Here is a 25,287-nt window from a genome sequence, read left to right on the forward strand (position 1 = left end):
CTTCCAAATTGGTCTGTCACCCATTTTCTTCCCTCCGCTCCTCCCATAGTCTGGCATCTCTGTCTTCTCCCAACTCTCTCTTCCTCATTTCTCTTCAGCATCTTCTCACTCTGTCTTCCCCATGTGCTTTCAGCGTCATTCTCCCCCCTCTGTCTTCCCCATGTGCTTTCAGCGTCATTCTACCCCCTCTGTCTTCCCCATGTGCTTTCAGCGTCCTTCTGCCCCTTACCTTCGTGGCGCTTTCTCCTCCCCCCCCCCCCCGCCCAGACAACAAGCCCAGTCCGACAAACCTCCCTGCCCTGTGGCTGGCGATGTCTAAACTGCCTTCTTACAGCAGCCAGAGCGTTGTAGTAGCATATGGCTGCCGTAAAGGTCGTCTCTGATGCAACTTCTGGTTGCGTCAGAGATGACCTTTACGGCAGAAACATGCAGCTTCAACGCTCTAGCTCAGGGGTGCCCACGCTTTTTGGGCTTGCGAGCTACTTTTAAAATGACCAAGTCAAAATGATCTATCAACAATAAAATTTTTTAAAAAACACAAAGCACACTGTACGCTAAGAAAATGTTAATTATCATTCCTATTCTGGGTTTTTTTCAAAGAGGTCAAGGCAGATGACTCTATGCACTATCACCTCAGTAGCAACCATACAAAAATAGACAAATACCCCCCCTCCCTTTTTACTAAAGCACAATAGCAGTTTGTAGCGCAGGGAGCTGTGCTGATTGCCCAGGGCTGCTCTCGACGCTCATAGGCTCCCTGTGCTAAAAATCGCTATTGTGGTTTAGTAAAAGGGGGGCCATAGTGTAAAATATAGACAGCAAATATAAATTCAGACACATTTTGATCACTAAATTTAAAATAAAAATTTTTCTACCTTGTCTGGTGATTTCATTTTCTTCTTCTGACTGTGCATCAAATCTTTCTTCCCTTCTTTCAGCCTGTATGCTTCCTCTCCTCCAGACCTCATTCCCTCCCCCAAATTTTTGTTCCTCTCTCCCTGCCCTTTCTTTCTCCCTGCCTCCCTTTCTTTTTTTCTCTCTTGATGCCCCCTTTCTTTTTCTCTGTTTCCATTCATTCCTTCTGTCTCCCTACCTGCCCCCTTTCTTTCTCCCTGCCCTCCCCCAACCTTTTGCCACCGCCATCGGGTAACATGCCCAAAGCCGCTGCCGCCCCAAGCTCTCCTTCCCTGCGTTGGGCCGACCAGCATTCCTCTCCCCGACGTCAATTCTGCCGTTGGAAAGGAAGGCAGCTAGGCAGCGATTGTCTGGCCCGAACTTCCTCTCCGACGGCAGAATTGACGTCGGGGAGAGGCAGACTGTTCGGCCCGGTAGAATTTTCCGGACCTGTCCAGCTGTGCACCCACCACCCTAAGGCTGCACCTGAGGCGGACCTCCCCCCCCTGATACACCACTGAACCTTTAGCCTATGAGTGAAGGTAAAGAAAGCACATGTTGTAGCCAGCTGTGTAAAGACAAATAAGTGCCTATACATTATAAAATACCAGAGGTAAATTTGAAGAAATAGACTATATTTAAGCCCCAAACATAAAAATCCTTTGCTTGATATATAGGGCTTATGAGATGAAATTAAGAAGTATGAACCAGGTAAGACATGACAGTCCAATCAGCCTTACAACTTATTGATATTGGGAACCAAAGAATAGAGATTTTTAAAATCTAATTCTACTGTAGGAAAACAGTGGTTCTATGATTAGGCAGGATGAGGCAGTCACTTTAGAAGGCAAATTTTTCATGGTGGCAGTAAGTACCTCCAAAATACCACAGCAGGAACTTTCCCACCCAACTTCCCCCCTTAGACTGGCAACTCTCATTCTTTCCACTTTCCACTCCTTCCCTACCATGGTCCAGCTTCCTTCACTCCTCACATTCTAGCATCTTTCAACCTCCCTCCAGACCTTCAAACTTACTTTTTGCAGCTGGCAATGAAAACAGGCTGCCTCTCTTCCCTTTGTCACCTCCAGCCCAGCTGGAAACAAGAAGTTGTATCGGAGGATGGGGGAGGTGGCAAAGGGAATGCCATGAGCCAACTGACTGGAGACATCCTTTTTTCAATGTTTCTGTTGCCAGCCATTGTAAAGCAAGTTTGGAGGGCCATGGGAGAAAAAGATTTCAAGTTATGGGAGGGAGAGGAGGGATAGTTACAGGGCTATGGGAGGAGGAGAAAGTTAGAGTTGCTGGACTGCAGCTGTGGGAGCACTTGATTCTACCTTCAAAAATTTTCTGCTTACAAAAATAAGTTAAAGAACTAACCAGGAAGAAAGGGGGCAGAAAGGAATGCTAGGGGGGGGGAGGATGAAGAGGTAAAGAAGCTGGTCCTGGGGGCTAGGTACAGGAGGAAGGCAAGAGAGAAGGATACTTGCTAGATTCCCAAGGAGGGGAGAAAGAGGAAGGGGATATAGAGAGAATGCTGGTACTTGAGGGGTTGTGAGAAGAAGGGGAAGGAGAGAACATGATTACAATACAAAGGGAAGATGCCAGTATTGGGGAGGGAGTATGGAGAAAGATAATGTATACTGATGCTGTCAGATGATAGTTGGAGTGTGTATGTATGTTTTTTTTAGTTTTTACTTATGAAATTTAACATAATATATTAAATATAACACTTGTATAGAAATAGAGCTGAGAGAAGATATAGAGGGGCATTTTTATTATGACGTCAAAATAAACATCAATCAAAAAATGTCTAAAAACAAAGTCCATTATGGAATAAAAAAATGAACATGTTCTGATATTCAAAATTACCCCTAATAAATGTTTGGAGGAAGGATGTGTTGAAATGCCATAGATGTTCAGTAATAAACATCTCCAGCATTCAAAAATACACAATCAAAACATTGTCAATGCTAGTTTTTCAGTTTAGAAAACATCCATGGTGATGTCAGCATGTTTATGTGGTAATGACATGACATTCCTGTGACATGCAAAATGTGTGTATTTGTGTTTATTGTGGCAGGGACACCCAACTGACCCGGCCCTACTGAGCAGTTCAACGTGTGACTATGGTTCCTGTCTTTCCCACGCACACTGCTGGACTGTTTTTATATCAGGACACTTCCCTGATATAATGTAATCTGTCTAGGACCACTATACAATCACCTTTGTCTGCTGGCTTAATAATGATATTTTGGTTCAGTTTTCAATTCTTTAATGGCCTCAATTTCATAATTAGGCCATTTATTTTGCTTTCCCTTCTCAAGATCTTCAGTATCTCTAAGTACACACTCATTAAAGGTAACAATGAGAAAATTATTATGTCCCAGAGGAACCCAGTTAGATTTTTTCTTCAAAACAGACTGGTCTATATTATAAACGTTCATATCAATATGTGAAAAGTAATAGCAAATTTGTAACTTCCTTTTGAACTTAAAAAGATCTTTCTTATCTGGTAGTTGAAACAAATGATGACTCTTTTTGTAAAACTGCAACTTGATGTGTAGTGTCATGGATGAAAGATTGATAATGAGAATCTCATTTACCACATCCTCTGATTGTAAAATGGAAGGCCCCTGCCTCTGCTCCTCCCTCTCTCTGTATGGGAATTTCTGATGATGATGGTTCTGATCTACTACACCTGACCTCTCCTTGAATTCCTCTGATGTCTAAAGTTGTTTTAAAAAAGTATTTGAGCCCATATAATTATTAACCGAAAAACCGATTTTATACTTTATGCATTATGTTTTATACCTTTTTGATATTGTACATCTTTTTCAGTGTTTGAAACATTCGTAATATTTACTCTAGCATTGTGTACAGTAAACCTTCGATTTAACAGACTGCTCGGGGGGGGTAGGGGTAGGGGTGTCCGTTAAACGTGGTTGTCCAGAAAATCCGAATGAGTGTAGATGTATTTTAAAAGAAAACATCAGATATCTATTTCTCTTGTTAGTCAGAATACAAAGTTCCCCAGCTGCTATACATAAGCTACGTAAGTTAGATAGATAGTGAGCCCACTGGTACAGATAGAGAAAATGCTTGAATACCTGATTGTAAAAAAACACTTAGATAATCTTGATAGGCGGTATATAAATACCTACTAAACTTGAAACTTAAGCTTATGAAGATCTTTGAATTAGCAGTTAAATCGTATCAGCATTGTGTGCAGTTGATTATATCGCAAGTAACAAACAAACTAAAGACGAAGTTTATAATAATAAATTTCTTGTACAGCGGAAAAGTTAGAACAGCTCTCAAGCCAGGTCAAGCTTTATGGTAATAAATGGAGGTAATATATGCAAAATTATCTCATGTTTTTTCATTGTAGATATCCTAAAAGTCTAACTTAGTTGGTTGTGTCCCGAGAATTAGGTTGAGAACCCATGATTTAGAGGAATTGATCAAGGATACTCTGCAGAGGGTGTAAGACCTACTGAAAAGTGAAAGTTGTACGGTTCCTGCAGAGAAATCCGTCATCGAAATTGCCAGTGGCATGGCTGCCAAAGAGGGCTGTACCTACTGAAAACAAGGTATAGAAGAAATGCACAGACCCGATACAAACAAGAACTTCATACCCTCTACTACACTGAAATAAATTTCCTCAATCTTTTGTCTTCAAAATATTGGAAGAATGCAAGCTTAAGGCCCTACCTCCTAATGCATTAAGGCCGAAAGAAGCGCACTAGAGTTTACCACAATCGGGGCTTTGCAGCCTTTTTACAAATGAAGGGAATTTAAGTGCATTTGGTGTGCACTATCTGCATTATAGGGATTTTTCCTACAAAGATGAGGTGTTCTGTTTTAGCATCTTGGGGACAGTCTGGGTCAGTTAACTATCCTCTCGGAAGTGCCCAATGCCGAATATTTTGTCTATTAAATCTGAAGTCCGGATAAATGAGGTCCGGTAATCTGGGGTTTACTGTATATAGTTTGCAGTACAGGATGTACTTTTTTTAAAAAAAAATATTTTTATTGGAGCAACAAGAATGCACATCTCTGCGAAGATAACAAGAATGAACAATAAACATAGTAAGCAACAGCGTACAAATACAAGCATGGGAGCCACAAAAACCATAGCAAACAGCAGAAGGCAGAGCATAGAGAAAGCACAAAACAGGATACAACGGCACCCGAAAAGGGGGCTCCACCAGCACCTTAGCCTCTGCTTGTCAAAGAACAACAGGAAGGCAGAAAACTACGTTCACTCAGCCGAGGAGAAGAAAGCATTCCCAGAAAAGAAAAAGAATCCCCCCTGAAACCCGACCAGAACCCCACTCCCCTCCAGCCCCTCCTCCCATCAATTATGACCCATCCCCCAATTCCCCCTCAATCACACTGGACACACTCCAAACACACATCTACCAAACCTCTCCCCCCTTACAATTATCCAAGTGGCTGGCAGTAGCTTATTGAATTAATCCCAGCCCAAGCACTGAGTCCACAAGTACATGTAATATTTCCGCTCCAGAATGGATTTCTTACACTTCTCCAAGGCTAGTTCAAAGCGTCAGTGTTCTCCCCAGAAATTTTTTCCAGCCGGGTGGCATGAAAAAGAAGCCGGGCGGGGTGGGGGAATTTGGTAGTGGGGAAAATTAAGGGCTCCTTTTACAAAGGTAACGCACAGAATAGCGTGCGCTAAAATGCCCCACGTGCTAGCCGCTACCGCCTCCTCTTGAGCAGGTGGTAGTTTTTCAAGTAGCGTGCGCTAAAAACCTAGCATACTTTTGTAAAATGAGCCCTAAATGTGTGCTATATTTATTAGTTAATTATTATTGTTTTCCAATGCTCAATATGACTTCCTTTTAAGGTTTGACACTTGTGCCAGAATATTTTTACTAAATTTAAGAAATATCCAATTCTAGAAGTGAATAATTAGATATTTGCCCTCTTTCAAATGGTATAGAGGTTTAAAAAAGGGAAATGCATTAATGAAGTTATTGGGTTCAATCTAGCCATTTCTTTCTGCATGAATTTAAACAACTAAGAAAAAAAAGATAAATATAGCTCATCCAGTCATACATGAAATGGCTCTACAGCACCTCTAATAATGTTTTGATCACTAGGTACCTTCCTGAGGTCTCACTGAGGATATGAAATAGATGCAATCCCCACTTCCAGACCTCTTCCACATAATTTATGGAGAGGTGTTACTGAGCCTTGAAGAAGACCTGTGTGATTGCACTACAGCAAAATAATAAAGTAGCAGATAAAGATCAAAGTGAGAGCTAGGGCAAAACAGTTTAGGTAAAGATGCAGGTAATAATTAACAATGTATTAAAAATATTTTATTTTTATTTGCTTATAATGTCGTTTGAAAGTTGCTTGATGTTAATATAACTTTAATTTAATTCTTTATAGTGGGTGTGGTTGTGGTGGTGGTGGGACAATGCCTACGTCAACAGTAAAGTAAGAATAGGGTAATTAAATCCAGTGGCGTACCTAGTATATATGACAGCCAGTGCTGATCATTTTTTTAAAACCTCCTCTATATAAAAAAGATATTTTTAGTATTAATCCATGAGTCGCACAACAAGGGTGCACCTAGGAAAAGGCAGCATCTTAAACACTACAGTGAGCACTAGAACACCAGCACACACATTGTAAAACTAAAGCCAGATTCTGCACAGTCAATTGATCCTGTACAGTCGATGCTAACAGAAAGCCATGTCCTTTTTATACACACAGAACACAGATACATCCTCGCCCAATATGGAATAATCACAAACTAAAAATAGAAATATGTAGACAAAAGTTAAACTGAACCAAGAAACCAGACTGCATACAATGGAACACCACAGAAACAATGACACATGTCCCTTATTACTGTGCAAAATATAAAGACAGTAGATGTAAATTTGAAAAAACTGATATTACAATCACCACTTTACAAATTAACAAATAGAAATAAAACAAATAATGAGAAATAAGAAAATACCATTTTATTGGACTAATCCATTTTTCAATTAGCTTTCAGAGGCCAAATCTTTCCTCAAGACTGTACAGTATACAGCTGTTATGGTATCCTATCCTGACCTGAGGAAAGGGGTTTAGTCCCAAAAAACTGTCTTATTTCCATTTCCTACGTATAAACTTTTATCAATACAGTTACAATACTACTTGATTCTACATAAAGCAACAACAAAAAAAATTTTTCTACCTTTTGTCGTTTCTGCTTTAATCATCTTCTCTTCACTCTCTTCTTTCTATTCAGCATTTGTCCTCACTCCCTTCCATGCACCATCTATCATCTCTCTTCTTCCACCCAGCCTCTGCCCTCTCGCTCTCTACCCCTTTCATCTACTGTCCACCCTCTCTATGACCCTTGCATCCACTGTCCACCCTTTCTCTGACCCTTGCGTCCACTGTCAACCCTCTCTGCCCTTCCTTTCCAATGACAGTCCATCCCTGGTGTTTCCATCTTAAGGAACAACTTTGTTTGAAACCAGAAAGACCCAAGAAAAGTATAATTAGTCACTCATGTCCCCCCAAACACCACAAAAAATATATAGTGACAACACACAGACCTAGATGACTGGGTAAAATGAGGATCTTGCAGGCCCCGTGAACCTTGCGGATCTCTACCTCACTTCCTTAAAAATTTGCTTACCTCAAGGGTGAGCGGGAACCGTGAGGTCTGCAGGTGTTAAAATGCTCTGCAGACCACATGCCACAGAGATGTGCGAGGTCTGTGGGATCCGGGAAATCTTTATTTTCTTTAGCACTCTCCAGACCAGCAGAGGTTAATCTTTATGAATGGGTATATATATCCAATCATGACCAGCAGGTAGAGACTGAAAACAAAACTGTGGGACAGTATATAATATACTCCCTTCTCTATTTACATCAGTCTTCTTTCAGTCTCCAGCAGGTGTTGAGTGATCTGTACCCATCTCCCTTGGTAGGGCTGTTGGAATTTGTTTAGGGGGTTTCTAGTCCCTGTTTTTGGCTGGACAGAGCTTGGGCTGGCTCTGTTTGGAGGTCCGTCCGACCTCTGGGATGTCAAACCCGGCGGGTCTCGAGCGGGGTCCCTCCCCCCACTTCCTCCACCTCCCCCCATTTTTTTAGAGGAGCCTCAGCAGTAAGCCTTGCCCCCTAAATCAAGCAAGGCATATTGCTTCGAGAGCCTGTGGAGTCTGTAATGTAAAAAAAAAAAAAAATCCTGAGGTAGTGCAGGGTTGCTTCCCTGTCAGTTTACTGTATTTTACTGTATTTTTTGCACTAACCGGCACTTTTTCTTTTAGCTAGGTCGCGTATGGAGCCATTGTGCCCTTCTCCGGGGGAGTGGGACATAATTTGGTCCAGCCGCGAGGCACTCGCGGCTTGAACTCGGCGGTTTGGGCCGGTGAGGTGGTGGAGCTCCGTCGGCAGCGGCTACAGGTGCCCAGAGCTCCCCGCCGATGGTGCCTCGTGAGTCGGCTGGGAGCAGTGGGGAAGCCCGGTCTTCCCCAACCGCCCACGGAGGGATTCCCCGAAGGATTCCCTCTCAGCTGATTTTTTGACAGCTGATGCCGACTTGCCTGTTTTAGCGGCTGGGACTGTTGACGCTTCTCAGCCGCTACAGGCCATTGAGGGAGCATTTTTGGCGGGAACTTCGCCATTTTCTCTGTCTGGCCCCTCCATTTTGTCTGCAACCTCAGGTGACCTTCCCCCTGTATTGCAAACACAGGGGCAGGTTTCAGCAGGGACCCCTGCTGGGGCAGGGAGTCCCTGGGGACCCCCAGGGTTTTTTTGCCCCAATTTAATTTCTTTGTGCAGACAATTGGGGGTCCCACGTGCACCTGGGGGGTTTGGGGGGCGGATTCCCTCCGCGCCCCCTGTGGCTTTGCCTCCCTCTTTTCTTTTGGCATCCCCTCTTCCTCCTCCCTCATCCAAGTGCCCGCGGGGGGCTTGGATTGCAAATTAGTGGTCGGAGGAGCGTGTTGGTATGATTGAGGACCTGGCCGCTTTAGTGGGCTCCCAGAATCCTTTAGAGGGGACGCTCGCTGACAGCTGGGCGTCGGGTTTCCCGTCTTCCAGAGCAGATGCGTCCGTGGTGTGCTTTTTATTCAGAGGGATGAGCTTTTAGACCTGATGTAGCAGGTCTTGGTGCTGCATTTTTGAAGTTGCGCCACCAGAAACTGCACGTATGGGGGCCCCTCTGGTTCAGGGGGTCTGTCCTGTTTCCCGTTCTTTTCCTGTGCATCAGGATTTTCGGGATTTAGTGCTGGTGCAGTGGACTACGGGCGCCGTTTCGGTTGGTGTGCACCTTGGCTCTTGGGTATCCCATCCCGGAGGGGGATAGTGCTACCTTAATTTCGCCAATGGGGGACACGGTGGTCTCGGCACTTACTAAGCGGCATACCATGCCTGTTACGGACGGTTCTGCTCTTAGGGTCTCTGAGGAGTGTACGTTAGAGACGCTTCTTAAGTATAATTTTGATGTCTATGCCTTGGGAGTCCAGGCGGCTATTTGTGTGGGGCTAGTGGCTCGCACCGTGTTTCGGTGGTCTGAGCGTGTCCTGGATCGTGAGTCTGATGGCTGGTCCTTAGTGGATCAGGAGGTGGTGAAGATTGAGATGACTGCCTCGTTCCTCTCGGTTGTTCTTTGTGACTTGGTGCGGCTAAGTCTGGGGCTTTTGGTGGCCGCACGCTGTACCTTGTGGCTTCGTGCTTGGTCGGCGGTTGCCGCGTCCAGAACTGAACTTCCCAAAATTTCCCTTTCGGGGGTTGTTTTTTGTTTGGAGAGGACTTAGATACGGTGGTTCAGACTCTGATGGACTCTAAGGTGCCCCGTCTGCCTGAGGACCGTGCCCGCCCGGCATCTCGGGTTGGCATTACCCGGGGGCTTCTGCGGGAATTTTGCAAGTTTCGCCTGGGGTGTGGGACTGCTTCTTTCCATGCTTCCGGTTTTTCCACGGGGTGGCTTAGCGCATGCAGTCCTTTCAGGGGGCCCGTCGGGGGCTGGGAGTTCCCCCCCGGTTCCTCTGCTGCCCGTTCTGCACGATGGCTCTTTGTCGGCGCCCCCTTTGGTTCCCATGGGTGCTCGGCTGCGCAACTTGTTTCCCAAGTGGGCCGAGATCACGTCCGATCGGTGGGTCCTGGTGGTGGTGCGGGACAGTTATGTTCTTGAATTTTGCCCGCTCTCTGCCGGATCATATCTAGCCTCTCCATGTCAGGTGACATGGGAGACGCTAGCCTTTCGCCAGACCCTTCAGTGCTTGCTAGATCTCACAGTAGTTGTCCAGTGTCCCCTCAGGAGTGCGGCACTGGCTGGTATGCCTTTTCCTTTGTGGGGCCCTAAAAGGAGGGGACCTTTTGGCCCATCCTTGGTTTAAACCGAGTTCAACAGGACTCTCAGAATTCCCTTTTATTCGCATGGACACACTGCAGTCTGTCCTTCTGTGGCGGTTCAGCCGGGGGAGTTTCTGACTTCTCTCGCTCTGGCGGAGGCCTTCTTGCCTGTTTCCATTCAGACCTCTCATCAGCTCTTGCTTCGCTTTGCGATGTTGGGTCTGCACTATCAGTTCTGCGTGCTTCCCTTGGTCCTAGCCATGACTCCCCGGCCATTCATCAAGTTGATGGTGGTCATCGCGGCGGCATTGCAGTCGGAGGGCATTCGGGTGCACCCCTACTGGGATGACTGGTTGATTCGGGCGAAGTCATTGTAGGAGAGCGCCCGAGTTGCGGCTCGGGTGGTTGAGTTTCTCCGGTCACTGGGCTGGGTGGTCAACCTTTCCAAGAGTCAGTTAGTCCCAGCTCAGCATCTGGAGTACCTTGGGGTTCTGTTCGACACCTCCTTGGGGAAGGTCTTCTTTCCAGAGGCCCGGGTAAGCAAATTGCAGCCTCAGATTCGCCTTCTTTTGGCGTCCCGGTGTCCTCGGGCGCAGGATTTCCTCCAAGTCTTGGGGTCGATGGCAGCGTTCCTGGATGTTGTGAGGTGGGCGCGAGCCCACATGTGCCTCTTCAGTATACTCTGCTCCAGAGGTGGTCACCCCAGAGGCACAGTTTGGAGGTCCCTGTCCCTCTGTGAGGCTTGGCGCGCTGCAGTCTTCACTGGTGGCTCCAGACTTCTCATCTGGTCTAGAGGGTGAGTCTGGATCTATCGCAGTGGACGGTGCTTCTCACGGATGCCAGTCTCCTCGGTTGGGGGGGGCTCAGTGTCTAGGTCACTCAGCTCAGGGCACCTGATCCATGGAGGAGCCGTCCTGGTCGATCACCGTGTTGGAGACCAGAGCCGTCCCTCTGGCGCTGTTAGCCTTCTGCTCCCTCTTGATGGGCAGGTCGGTCAGAGTCCTGTCTGACAATGCCACAGCGGTGGCTTATGTCTATCGTTGGGGCACCAAGAGCGCTCAGGTGGCGCAGGAGGCGGCTCGGCTCATGCTTTGGGCGGAGTCTCACATAGCCGGGGTGGAGAATGTTCAGGCGAACTTCCTCAGTCACATCTTAGATCCCAGAGAGTGGTGTCTCAGCCCCGTGGCTTTTCAGTTAATAGTGCAGGCTTGGGGTCAGCCCCTGATGGGCCTGATGGCCACGAGTGGCAATGCCGAGGTATTCCGCTTCTTCAGTCGTCGCAGGGATGGACTGGCTGAGGGTCTGGATGCTCTGGTTCACCCATGGCAAACAGAGGGGCTGTTGTGCATGTTCCCTCCGTGGCCATTAGTGGGCAGAGTTCTTCTCCGCCTTGTTCGCCATCCGGGTCTGGTGATTCTGGTGGCTCCGGATTGGCCTCGACATCCGTGATACACGGATCTGGTGACATTGGTGGCGGATCCTCTTCCTCTGCCTCCCTTGGACGACTGACGCAGGGTCCCATTCCCATGTTCGACCCGTCTCCCTTCTGTCTTACGGCTTGGCTTTTGAAAGGGGTCGTCTTGGTAAGAAGGGGTATTCAGATAGGGTGATCTCTACGCTCTTGGAGTCCTAAAGGCTTTCTACCTCTCAGGCTTCTGTGTGGGTTTGGCACCTCTTTGAGGGGTGGTGCCAGGTGTGGGGAGTGGTCTCTTTTCGCGCTTCTCTGTCTAACATCCTAGAGTTCTTGCAAGATGGCCTGGATAGAGGCCTGGCTTGGGCTTCTCTCCGGGTTCAGCTTGTGGCCTTGTCAGCCTTTCGGGGGTTTGTGACAGGTCAGCGTTTGACAGCCATTCCTGATGTGATTCGCTTTTTGCGGGCGGCCAAGTTGCTCAGGCCTCCCGTGCGGCCCTCTGTTCCCTCTTGGAATCTCAGTCTGGTTCTCTCTATTCTGGTGCACCCGCCCTTCAAACCGTTGAGCGGCTGCTCTTTGAAGGACCTTACTCAGAAGGCGGTCTTTTTGGTGGACATTTCTTCCGCTAGGCGTGTTTCTGAGCTCCAGGTTTTCTCTTGTAGGACTCCCTTCTTGGAGTTTTCTACAGAGCAGGCTGTCTTGAGACCTGTTCCTTCTTTTTCTGCCGAAAGTAGTTTCTCCTTTTCATGTTAATCAATCTGTGGTCCTCCCGGTCTTGGGTAGTTGGGAGGGCTCTTCTGAGCAAAGACAGTTGCGCAAGTTGGATGTTGGTCGGGCCCTTCGCTCTTTGTGTAGCGGATCCAGGAGATAATAATAATAATAACTTTATTCTTGTATACCGCAATACCATGGAAGTTCAATGCGGTTAACAATAGAAGAGACTGTACATTTACAGCGAAGTTACATATTACAGCGTTGTTACATTTACAGCGATGTTACATATATGGCAGTGAAAAGGCATATACTAAAGAAGAGACTGTACATTTACAGCGAAGTTACATATTATAACGGTGGTACATTTACAGCGATGTTGAATATATAGCCATGAAAAGGCATATACTATGGAGGCCTGAAGGGCCATTAGATCAAAACAGAGATTGGGTAAGAGTGGCCATAAGTGGCTTGATAAGGAGGGCGAAGTCAGAGGGAATGGAGGCATATCAAGGTCGGGAGGGTGCAGGGAAGGAGGGAAGGCAGAGTTAGCAGAATTTGTCAAAGAGGTAGGTTTTTAGTGACTTCCTGAACAGGTGGTAGGGCGGAGAGTTGGAGATGAGGTCAGGGAATAAGATCATCTCTTTGTCCTTCTGACTGCTCCTCGTAGGGGGGCTGGCGCTTCTAAAGCTAGTATTGCACGCTGGATCAAGGAGACTATTGCTTCCGCTTCTCTTCTGGGGCAGAAGCCCATTTCGGAGTTTCTCAAAGCTTGTTCCACTCGGGGTCAGGTGGCTTCTTGGGCTGAGTCGTCGCTCGTGCCTCCAGTGAACATTTGTAAAGCTGCGGTTTGGTCTTCCTTGTATTCCTTTGTCAGACTCTTTCGGGTAGATGTACTGGCGCGTTGGGACGCGGTGTGCGTGTTCTGGTGTCCCTTCGGGAGTCCCGCCCGTGTAAGGGACTGCTTTGGTACGTCCCATTCGTAAAGATTAACCTCTACTGGTCTGGAGAGTGCTAAAGAAGGAGAAATTAGGTTCTTACCTGCTAATTTACTTTCTTTTAGCTCCTCCAGACCAGTAGAGGTCCACACCCTGTCTGTTATTGGTGTGTTGGTGCTGTTGCGCGGGCAGTTTTGTTTTTTGCTGCGGGTTCTAGTATTTTTCTATGGCCGGGGAGAATTAAAGAACAGCGGCTGTGGCTCGGCTGGCTTAGCTGGCGAGCTGTGGGGACATTTTTCCTTCTGGTATTTCTCCTCTGCATTTTCCAACAGCATTTGGGTTTGTTAGTTGTTACTCCTGTTCGGAGTATTGTTTATTTCTGTTTCCAGTTCTTAGTTCTGCTTGGCTATTCAGCAGACTGATGTAAATAGAGAAGGGAGTATATTATATACTGTCCCACAGTTTTATTTTCAGTCTCCACCTGCTGGTCATGATTGGATATATACCCATTTGTAAAGATTAACCTCTACTGGTCTGGAGAAGCTAAAAGAAAGTAAATTAGCAGGTAAGAACCTAATTTCTCCTTACCCAGTCCCCTAACTTAGGAAAGTCTATGCATTGAGAGTAATTTTTTAAGCTATTTACCCAAATGCTGTTTCCAGAAAAGGAAGGTTTAAATCTATGGGAATACTTATTTTCTTGGGTGACTTTTTCAAAGAGAAAGTGCTCAGTGCTCTTAGTTTCATGATGGATGTGGTGTACCAGTTATCAAAGAGAAAGCATACACAAACTTTTCATTGGCCTGAAGTTTTGAAAATAGCCCAGAGAAAACTCGATTTCTGTCATAGAACTACAACTCGACCTTCTTTCAGGACTTGGAAACAGCAGTCGTGCACATAGCCCTGTTTCCGCGATCATTAACTCATACCAACATCTGTGCACAATGCACAGCATGAAAATCCCTGCACTTCAAAATCATACCATCGTAGGAGCTTCAAGTAGCAGCTCTCATCTGATGATTTGCCAAGATTTTTTCCCTGTATTGTAAGGGATAGGATTTTTTTTTCCTAAACCCACCAAAAAAAACATCTCTCTTCTGAGCTGCACACATTAAGCACTGCCGTTCAAATAGCAAACAGCACTGGAATCCAGTGAGAAAACTCTCTTTGCTACCCATAGATACATACAACTGATTAATAATGACTTGCCGTCCTGCCTCTTTTGGGGTCAATGGGCATTTGCTGTGACTTAGGAAAGATCAGAGCAACTGACCCCCTTCCTTCGCCAGGAAATTCAAGTGGCAGAGGCACAACTTGGATTCTGCTCCCTCTCAAGAAAAAAATGACGTTACAAACCGAGTAACAATCCAAGAGACCAAAAACTAAACTTTCCCTAGGCAGAAACCCCCCACGTGGTCTTGATCACCCTGCTTGCCGGAACTGAAGGGAACTTGACACTTTTTTTTTCTCCCAGAGGAGTCCCAGACTCACTGCAGCCACACAATCTGACGAGCAGAGGCATTACCAGCAGCTTTGAGGGAGGTGTTGTTTACACTCAACACAGCAGGATTATTCTGCTTTCTGGAGACAGGGAAACATACCCAATCAGAGGACAGAGCCTGGTTAAAGATACAGCAAAATAGCTCAGTAACTCTTCCGAGCAAAACTGGAGGCAACCTGAGGAGTGCCCTTCAGATCGGCTTCTTGATGTGCCGTCCCGTGCTTATAAATCGGCAGTGATTTGTATTTATTTCATAGGCAGCTGTCTTGGCCCGTAGCTAACTCATGCTTCGGGGCTCTAAGGTGTGCGTGCCAGCTTCCCTTCTCTTCCGCGCCCCCCCCCAGATGTAACTTCCGGTTTCAGAGGGAAGAGAAGAGAAGCCGGCACACACACCTTAGAGCCCCGAAGCATGAGTTCGTTACAGGCTAAGGCAGCTGCCTGTGAAATAAATACAAATCACTGCCGTGTCTCCAATAAATACAAATCATTGAGTTTGCATCTCCAAGCCGGTAAGAGGTGTTTTTTTTTTGTTTTTTTATGTTGAGCGGCGGCGGCGGCAGCAGCAGGATTCGCCATAGATAACAGCCGGGCGGTCATCTAAATTAGCCGGGCATAGCGCCCAGCTGAAAGGCCTTGGGGAGAACACTGGGCACAGGGCAGAAGTGAGGGCTACAGCTCAGCTTCTTGGGCGGAAGTGCCAGAGGGCAGGGGGCCCATGAGTAAAGGGGAAGTGGCAGAGACCACTGTGTAGCCAGCGATACGGGCATCAGAAGGGGTGACAGACGAACTGCCATCCGTGAAAAGAGTGAGATCAAGGTCCCGGAGTGGGATGTCAGTGAGACCAGGACGGGAAGAATAAACTAAGTCAACGGTGTCAAGGCAGTTGTGCATGACTGGCTGGGAGGAGACAGGAAGGAGAGTGGAGGGGTCAAGGAGTGAAGAGACAACGAGAGACCTGAGGGTTTTCGCAAAGAAGGGCTTGGTATTTAAGGAAGCGCTCATTTGTGAGCCACAGGGAGCCTTTATGTTCTAGAAGAGAGGTCACACAGTGCGGTATAGAGGTCAATATGCTGGCCGAAAGTGAGTTTGTTAGTGTGCTGTAAAAGATCTGAGACGGCAGCAATGGCCCGAAGGCAGGGAGGCCACCCGGCAGCAACAAGATCCAATTGTCGAGAGAGATAGGCTATGGGCCTACGCCAGGAGCCAAGGAATTGGGCAAGCACCCCGGCTGCGATACCGGACCCTTCATGAACATAGAGCTGGAAAGGTTTGGAGGGGTCAGGAAGGCCAAGGGCAGGAGCCCAAGTCAGAAGTTTTGCAGGCAGCAGATAGCCCGATCCTGAAGTTGGGTCCAGACAAAAGGGGCTGAGTCCGCACCCCTAGTGGAATTGCATAGGGAACGGACAGCGTCAGAGTAATCAGGAATCCAGATGCAATACCGAGGAAGGTGCACAGAGCCTTGCGGTTATCAGGGACAGGGAGACTACAGACGCGGGTGTGAGGAAGGGACCGAGTATCCTGGGAGATGTGAAAGCCAAGGTAGGTGACACGAGGAAGGCATACTTGGAAACAGTGTAAATATGGCCACAGGAAAATTTAAAAGGCAGACCCACTATCTAAAAGACTCAAGTAAACTGTCTACTAGCACATAAGAATTGTTCTCAATCCCTATTCTGTATCAGATTCCTACCCCAAAGAGCTGCTCTGGGACCACCCACTAAGCAGAGTAGTCTGACACAAGCGCGCTCTAAAAGCGACAGTCCCTTCACTATCATCTGACTGGCAAAAATATTTGCTTCCATATAAGGTTTGCTTCTATACCTTCATATGGGCGTGTCACAAAACATTCCTAAAAATTACATTCTTATACTAAGCTTGCATGATTTGTAAAAAGAAATGCAAAACAAAGATTGGAATATACTCTCAAAACATAATCCATACACACAGCTGTAAACCCTTTCTGTTAGTCAGCCTGTGTCACAGTGCTGATGAGTTTGTATCCCTGTAGTAAAAGTGAAGCAGGAGAGAGAGTTGCTTAAAGATAGATGTAGTACTTTTCAGAATGTCCTTAGATTTAAAATATATAAATATGTTTAATATACATTCACACACATAATCACTCAGGGGATCCCACCACATGCAACATGGTATATTGCATTCATAAGATACATATAACTAGTTGTATTCACAACTATGAAACCCTATATTTTCCACAAGCCAGACTGAGAGGTCAGATATTAATCAGAGCCATGAAATCAAGGCAAGAAACTGCAGTATGTTTTACCCTAAGAAGAAGAGACACACAAGATGGAATCAGTAATAGCTCTATGTATTATGGATATCTATCCCTGATTTCCTCTATGGTCAGTCTTAACAGCAAAATACCTAAAGAGAATATTATGCTTTTCCTTAATATTAATCTGTAGTGTGTTTTTCTGGCTGTGGGTACATCCATATTCAGATTTTCATGCGCCCACTTTTCCATACGTTTCTATTGGGCGTGGCCTTAACTTTCATATGTACTTCTAACTAGTTTACCCAGAACCAGGTGTTACATGTAGAAAAAAAATCCACAAAATACTGCACCATGTATCCATTTCACTAACTCATTATAGTGCCCCCTACAGACAATGAGCACCACCTCACCACTTACATAAAGCACTAACAAAATTGGCTATTACCCTGAACCAGGTCCGCAAACCCTGATTTACCATGTATTTCAATTTATAGAAAAGATGGGCACTTAACCTCCACCTTTGATAGGTCAAGTGTAATTAAAAGTTGATTAATCACCTAATCAGACATTCAGGGCATTACACAATTCTAAAAATACTTTATAAAACAAACATGGAGAATAAAAATGCATACTGGACAGACAGAACTCATAAGGAACTTGGGATAGAAATACAAAGGATGGGGATTTTGAATGTCATGCACACACAAAAAACACACATACATGCAGATAAACGGTCCGTGGAAAAAGCAATCTCTGTACTTTCGTACAATTTTAGTCTGATATATCTTTCTTATAAGCGTGGTATCTCAGTTGGAATAAAATGTTTCCTACACAAAAGATTCGTTCTTCCTTATTGGGCTGCTCAACTGCATTGCCCCTTATAATCCTACCTACATCTGCTCACTGATTCCAGCTACATGATCCCTTTTAATCAGGTCAGAATTCATGCACATACTTTCTCTAAAATACTTTCAACATACGCGTACATTCTTGATTCCACTGCTTGCTCTGAGCAGCTAGAAACACATAAACCGTTCAGCTCTCATTCACCTCATTTCAAACTCTGGTTCCTTACATACTTAAAGCACCTCTCTCGTCTCCTTCTTAAAGCATTTACTGTCTCTCTCTTCAAATTACATGCTCTAATCTTTCATGAAACCTAGCAGCGCCAGTCATTAATGACCCTAGCAGGCAAAAATCCAACAGATATTTATTACCCCTACTCCATCTTCCTTTACAAATACAGCACAATAGAAATATAGCCAGTTCTAACCAATTCCCTGACTCCTGAAATGTTCAACCTACACTGTTTTGTTTTGGGGTTGTTTTTTTTTAAGGATGCATTCGAATCATGCTGAGCCCTGTAAATGCAAACAGCTTACATCTATTGTCTAACTTTTGATCTACAGATTAGTTAAGTTTCATTTCCCAAACAGACAGACCCAATTCCTAGAATCCCTCCCAGCTATTTCAATGATGGATCAAGTCATTTACTAAAGCAACGGAAAAGAAACAGGAGAGGAATGATCAGTTCCTCCACTTACCAGTTTGGTGGCCAACCCCAGACAGATACCTGCACTTTAACCCAGGACTAGATTAATCAGTTGAGCCGGCCAGAGCCATGAGGTCTACCGATCCCAAGGAGAGGGACCAGCCGGCTTGGCAGACAGGTCGGTTCTCAGACCAGACACACGTGACCAATCGAGTAGCCGGCGGTCAAAAGACCTTCAAGTCCCTGTTCGGATGCGCCAAATGAAAGGTCACTGAGACACAATAATCAGAGACTTGAAGAAAGCAACAGGGTTTATTCAGCATATATGCGACTCCCGAGCACCAAGTTGGCAGCTTCAGAAGTGCCGAAACCAGGAAGTTACAGAGATATTTATTCATTTTTCTGGCTATACAACTGAATTCTGGAAAAAAACTTTTCACGTGTTACTTTTCTTAACAATTATTGGTCCTAAGCTCACACTAGCAGGTCACTTATCTAAACCCTGCAGTCTTTCTGTTACATGTCCAAGAGGGCGGAATACAATATCATGTATGCTGAGATAACCATAAGAAGCTAAAATGCCCAGTGCAGGCAGGCTAGAACATCAGATAAGTTAGGTCTGCAGCTAAACAAAATTCAGCATTTTATTAAAGAGAAAACTTAGTTCAGTACTTAGGAAAACCAGTCCCAGACTCCCTCATCAGGAGGATCCAGTTGCAGGAGGGAGTGGGCATCCATCCTGCCATTTTTTCTTGGTTCAGAAGGGGAGAGTGGGAGCGTCAGGAGGTAGGAGGGAATGGGCATCCCTCCTACCGTTTTTTTGGTTTCGGGGGGGAGGGGGTCACTTTGTTGGGGGGGATGTTGGGAAGGGCCTATGGTGGCAGCGGGAGACTTTTTTTTCTTTTTTTTTTATGGAGCAGATATTTTATATGTGTAATACATGCAAAATATCTGTGCCATTGAAAAAAAAAAAGACAGGCAGACCTGTCAGTAACACAGTTACTAACAGGTCTAGAGCAATCAGATTTTACAATTGGTAAAACTCGATGCTAAATAGCCAAGTGATGTTAGTGCATCAATCGCTTGGCTGTTTTGCATGGGGTTTTACCAATTTGCTTAGATCGGATAATGGGAGGACAGCAGCTTTGTCTATCGGGGAATCTGATCCGATCGATCGTTAAGTTTTGTGCATCCCCCAGTATGTATATTTGTAGAGACATGTGAATTTATGCCACTGAGGTAATTAAGAGGCACACCTACAATGAGGAAGCATAGGGTGAAGGTAAAAGGGAATAAACTGAGGAGTAATCAATGGGATGGCCTCCTATCAGAGGTGATGGAGATAAGGACTAGATCTGAATTCAAGAAATCATGGGACAGACACAGAGCATGGGAGAAGAAAAGTAGTAGTAATTAGTAGTGTGTATGGTTGAGTAGACTATGTAGGCCATATGATCTTTAATTGCTGTCTATTTCTGTGCTTCTATGATGTTTACAGAACGGTTGAGTATACTAAAGGTTCTGCCATGAAATTAGGGTGCGTGCCCCTACATCTTAGCTGCTATGACACTGTTATACTAGAATTTCCTGAATTTTGAGAACTGACACAGTAGAAAGCTATAACATTTCTCTCAGATTTTGGGAGTGAGAGCCACAGGACACTACTGAATATATTTTTGTCCTTATAGAAACCTCGAGAGAAGCCTGCTAACAGGAAATACTTGGCCAGTACACCAACTAGTGGAAAAAATGGAGATAAAGGTCAGTGAGGCTCTACTATAACACTGCTTGGAGCAAGTATGCAGGAGACAAAGGTAGAGGGGGGAATATGGTAAGATGAGTCAGTTTTATGTGTTATAATCCTGGCTCTACTAGGGTTATGGGTACTGTACCTAATTCTCCCTTTGCCTAGCACAGGATGATTACGTTTGACCTATCATTTCTCTGACATGCCATTTTTTTCCTCTATATATTCCTTTCCCCTCTTATGCTGCTAACTTTATCTATTTTACTGTCTCTGATTTATCCCTGTTTCTTGGCTATTTTGCATGGATCGGATAATGGGCGGACAGCAGTTTTGTGCATCGGGGGAATCCGATCTGAACTGATCAAACTGGTCTGTAGATCTTTTTGGCCTGCCGCCTCCCTTCTACCTGCAGTCTTCAGTCTTTCGATCATCTTCGGCCAGTGATTGATTGACATTGAGGGATCATCTTGGCCATTGTAATCTGCTGTTGCCTTACTCTGAACTGAGCCAAATTGAATTTCTATTTTCTTCAATTTAATTTTGCATCTTGCTTTCCTTCCCATTCCATTGGAAATAAGCCTTGAAGACATACGCAGGCAGCTAGAAAAATTAAAAACTGACAAATCTCCGGGCCCGGACGGAATACACCCAAGGGTTCTGAAAGAACTTAAGGAGGAAATAGTGGAACTACTACAGCAAGTTTGCAATCTATCCTTGAAAAAGGAGTGATCCCGGAAGATTGGAAGATAGCCAATGTTACGCCCATCTTTAAAAAGGGACCCAGGGAACTACAGACCGGTGAGTCTCCTCGGTTCCGGGGAAAATGGCAGAAGCGCTGATAAGACAGCATTGATTAGCAAAAAAATATGTGATTCATGTATTGAAAGAATGAAAATTCTATAAATAAAAAAAAAGTTAAAAAAAAAAATAAAAATATAAACTTCTAATCACAAGCCAACATGGCTTCTGCAAGGGGAGATCGTGCCTAATGAACTTATTGCACTTCTTCGAAGGAATTAACAAACGGATGGACAAAGGGGACCCCATAAACATCGAATATTTAGATTTCCAAAAAGCCTTTGACAAGGTACCCCATGAACGCCTACTTCGGAAACTGAAGAACCATGGGGTAGAAGGAGACGTACACAGATGGATCAGAAATTGGTTGGCGGGTAGGAAGCAGAGGGTGGGAGTGAAGGGCCACTACTCGGACTGGAGGAGGGTCACGAGTGGTGATCCACAGGGGTCAGTGCTTGAACCTCTGCTATTCAATATATTTATAAATGATATAGAAACAGGGACGAAGTGTGAAATAATAAAATTTGCAGACGACACCAAACTATTTAGTGGTGCTCAGACTAAAGAGGACTGCGAAGAATTACAAAGGGACCTGAACAAGCTAGGGGAGTGGGTGACGAAATGGCAGATGAAGTTCAATGTAGAGAAATGTAAAGTTTTGCATATAGGAAGCAAAAACCTGAGGTACAGCTATACAGTGGGAGGGATACTATTGAGTGACAGTACCCAAGAAAGGGACTTGGGGGTAATAGTGGACAAGACAATGAAGCCGTTGGCACAGTGCGCAGCGGCCGCCAAGAGAGCGAATAGAATGCTAGGTATAATCAAGAAGGGTATTACAACCAGAACGAATGGTATCGGGCAATGGTGCGTCTGCATCTGGAGTACTGCGTCCAATATTGGTCGCCGTACCTTAAGAAGGATATGGTGATACTCGAGAAAGTTCAGAGGAGAGCGACAGGTTTGATAAAGGGTATGGAACACCTTTCATACACCGAGAGACTGGAAAAACTGGGGCTCTTTTCCCTGGAGAAGAGAAGACTTAGAGGGGACTTGATTGAGACCTATAAGATCATGAAGGGCATAGAGAAAGTGGAGAGGGACAGATTCTTCAAACTCTCGAAAACTACAAGAATGAGAGGGCATTCGGAAAAGTTGAAAGGGGACAGATTCAAAACCAATGCTAGGAAGTTTTTCTTCACCCAACGGGTGGTGGACACCTGGAATGCGCTTCCAGAAGGCGTGATAGGACAGAGTACGGTATTAGGGTTCAAGAAGGAATTGGACAATTTTCTGAAGGCTAAGGAGATAGAAGGGTATAGATAGAGGACTACTACACAAGTCCTGGACCTGTTGGGCTGCCGCGTGAGCGGACTGGTGGGCACGATGGATCTCTGGTCGGACCCAGCAGAGACACTTATGTTCATTTTCTTCTTTCTTTTGTTACATTACATTACGGATTTCTATTCCGCCTATACCTTGCAGTTCAAGGCGGATTACAAAAGATTTGACTGGACATTTTCCAGTGAAGATACACTTATTTTTTTATTTTATTTTTTTAACAACAGAGGAGATATAGCTGGAAAGATTCCGAGGGGATTTGCAAGTTGGATAGCAAATTGACAGTGCAGAACTGTGTGATATAAACAAATAGATTACATTTGGAGTAGGTAAGATTACAATACATTTCAGGGATCTGTTTACTTGGTAGGTGATTTGGGGAGGATTTTATAGGGGAGAATTATCTGGAGGTAGGTGAAGAGGTGTTGAGTTTTTTTTATATTTTTCTCTTCCTTCTGTTGCATGTGTATAGTTCCTGATGGGTTAAATAGTTTTAAATATTGGGTGGGTAGTATTCCCAGGCTATCTTATACACTGGCAATGATACCATTACAGAACAGACTTTAACTTACCCCATCCTCCTCTTTTATGAAGCTTTTATGGCTTTAAACTTTTTAGACTGCTCTGCATACATTGTGATCCCATCTGGGACAGATAGGGAACATCTATGTGCCGTTAATCTTTGATGTTAACAATTACCTTGATATATTCTTTTTTGTACACCGCCTAGAACCGCAAGGCATTGCATGGTACATAAATAAAGACTTATGTTATGTTATAGTCTGTTACAACATCTTTTTTTTCTTTTTTCTACTTCTGCTGTCTTTACCTTGTATAATCTGTTCTGGTCCATGTTACTTTTCACTCTGTCATCTTCCTTGTTTTGTCCCCCTTCCGTTTTATTGCCTTTGGCCTTTTTTTTCTGTCCATAGGCTATTATTGAGATGGGTTGGGGAAATCCACTGCTTATTCCTAGGTTAAGCAACATAAAATTTGTTTACTACTTGGGGCCTCGGTTGGCCACTGTTGGAAACAGGATACTGGGCTTGATGAACCTTTGGTCTGTCCCAGTACGGCAATTATTATGTTCTTTCTTAGGCACTTTATACTAATTTTGTTGTTTCTTCATCACCAGAAAATCTTTTTGACCCATCAACAGATTTATCAGAGATAGATTCTCGGTTGCATGCCCTGCAAGAGTACATGAAGAACCTGGATACAAGAATATAACCAGTCATTTGGCTTCCTTTAATGGTGCATCAAATAACTTCAGAAGACAAGACTATCTCCCTATGCATCCCAGCATCTAAACATGAGGCGAGCACCATAGATTTCAACTCACATAGGGTACAAAAGAGTCCCTTTATTCATCCCTTAGTCTGAAGAAAGAGAGCCTCTGATGTTCTCGTCCTCCCATAGTGTGGGGAGAGTGAGCCTTCTCCACCTTTATTCCTCTTCACCCCTCTGTGGAAGTAGACCCTTCGCCTTTCTCCCTTCAGTTAACTAAGAACTCGTAAATAAATTGAACTGTGGCAGTTTTATATTGCGATAGATTGATTGAAACTCCATTGTGAGAATTATTACATTGTGTGTACATGCATATTGGGTAGAGGTGATCTCAAGTCTAGTCTGTATTGTTTTAATCCATCTTATGCCCCTTCCCAATCCTTCCAATTTACTTCAAATGTTTCATTTTATTTATTGTATAATCAAGCTCAGAGTTTTATGATTATGTGAAGCTAGTGAGGGTTGTTTCTCTTTTATTAAACTAATCCTTGTAATACAGCTCTGAGAGTGAGAAGTTTTAGGTACAGGACACATAAATGTCTTCAGGGCTACTCTCATGTCTCAAATGGTCAATGTTAATTTATCATGTATTCAATGTACTTATAGGATAAATTTTAAATTTTATGTGTGGCTATGCTCTTCATTAGGGTGCAATCTCTCACTAGAAGAAGCATCTGAAATATTGCTTGAGTAAAACCAGACTTATTGTTGGCTCTGATGCTTTTTTGAAGGATCACAGCAAATAAATAAAAATGACAATTTGTGTGTTTGCAGGACCACAGAGATCCTATTTTTAGAACTGGTAAGTTCTGTTATCCTAGGAAAGCAGGCGTCATATTCTCACATGTGGGTGATGTCCGGTACGGAAAGTGAAAACATAGAAACATGACAGCAGATAAAGGCCATCTAGTCTGCCCATCCGCAATAACCATTATAATAATAATTATTTATTTTTGTATACCGCTATACCAAAAAAGGTTCAAAGGGTTCACAAGAAAAGAAAAATACATAGTCAATGAAGTTAAAAGATGACATAATAAGATTAATCAATTAAAAATTGGAAGACATCTATTAAGAGACAAAGATGAGTTAGACAGTAACACCTAAGATATAATCATGTCAAACAGATGTGTCTTTAACAATTTTCTAAAATCGGAATAGGAAGTAGCCTCTAGTATTGGTTTTCCAAGCCATGTATCCAGTTTAGCGGCCTGGAATGAAAGAATTCTGTCAAAGAACTTCTTATATTGACAGGATTTTATAGAAGGGTAATTGAATAGACTTGTTCTGCATATGCTCTTGTTGGAATAGTTAAAAAAAAAAAAGTGAGAAGCAACATAATCTGGTAGCATCCCAAAAACTGCTTTGTAACAAATACAGGAGAACTTAAATAAAACTCTGGACTCTACCAGCAGCCAATGAAGTTTTTGATAGTAGAGAGAAATATGCTTCCATTTTTTTAATCCAAAAATGAGGCAAACAGCAGATAAAGGTCAAATGGCCCATCTAGTCTGCCGATCTAATAGTGTTACTTTAAGCTTCAAAGAAACTTCTTGTACAATCTCTCTGGAGGCTGAACTGGAGGGATCTTGCATCTCTGAT

General features: G+C 44.4%; 1 protein-coding gene across 5 annotated transcripts in view; it reads left to right on the forward strand.

Moving 5' to 3' along the window:
- The window catches only part of CCDC61 (coiled-coil domain containing 61), a 111,868-nt gene extending 87,559 nt beyond the window's left edge, over positions 1–24,309 (forward strand). For 4 of the 5 annotated variants that reach the window (XM_033956038.1, XM_033956039.1, XM_033956041.1 and 1 more), the window contains 2 exons: positions 20,201–20,273; positions 23,534–24,309. In XM_033956038.1, the coding sequence (XP_033811929.1) occupies positions 20,201–20,273; positions 23,534–23,628 (168 nt within the window). In that variant the 3' untranslated portion in view covers positions 23,629–24,309. Of the gene's footprint in view, positions 1–20,200; positions 20,344–23,533 lie in introns of all 5 variants that reach the window. The other variant, XR_004540415.1, reaches the window with a different exon arrangement.
- The last annotated feature ends 978 nt before the right edge of the window (positions 24,310–25,287 follow it).

Source organism: Geotrypetes seraphini, chromosome 8 (genome assembly GCF_902459505.1).
Source record: "Geotrypetes seraphini chromosome 8, aGeoSer1.1, whole genome shotgun sequence".
Classification (NCBI taxonomy): domain Eukaryota; kingdom Metazoa; phylum Chordata; class Amphibia; order Gymnophiona; family Dermophiidae; genus Geotrypetes; species Geotrypetes seraphini.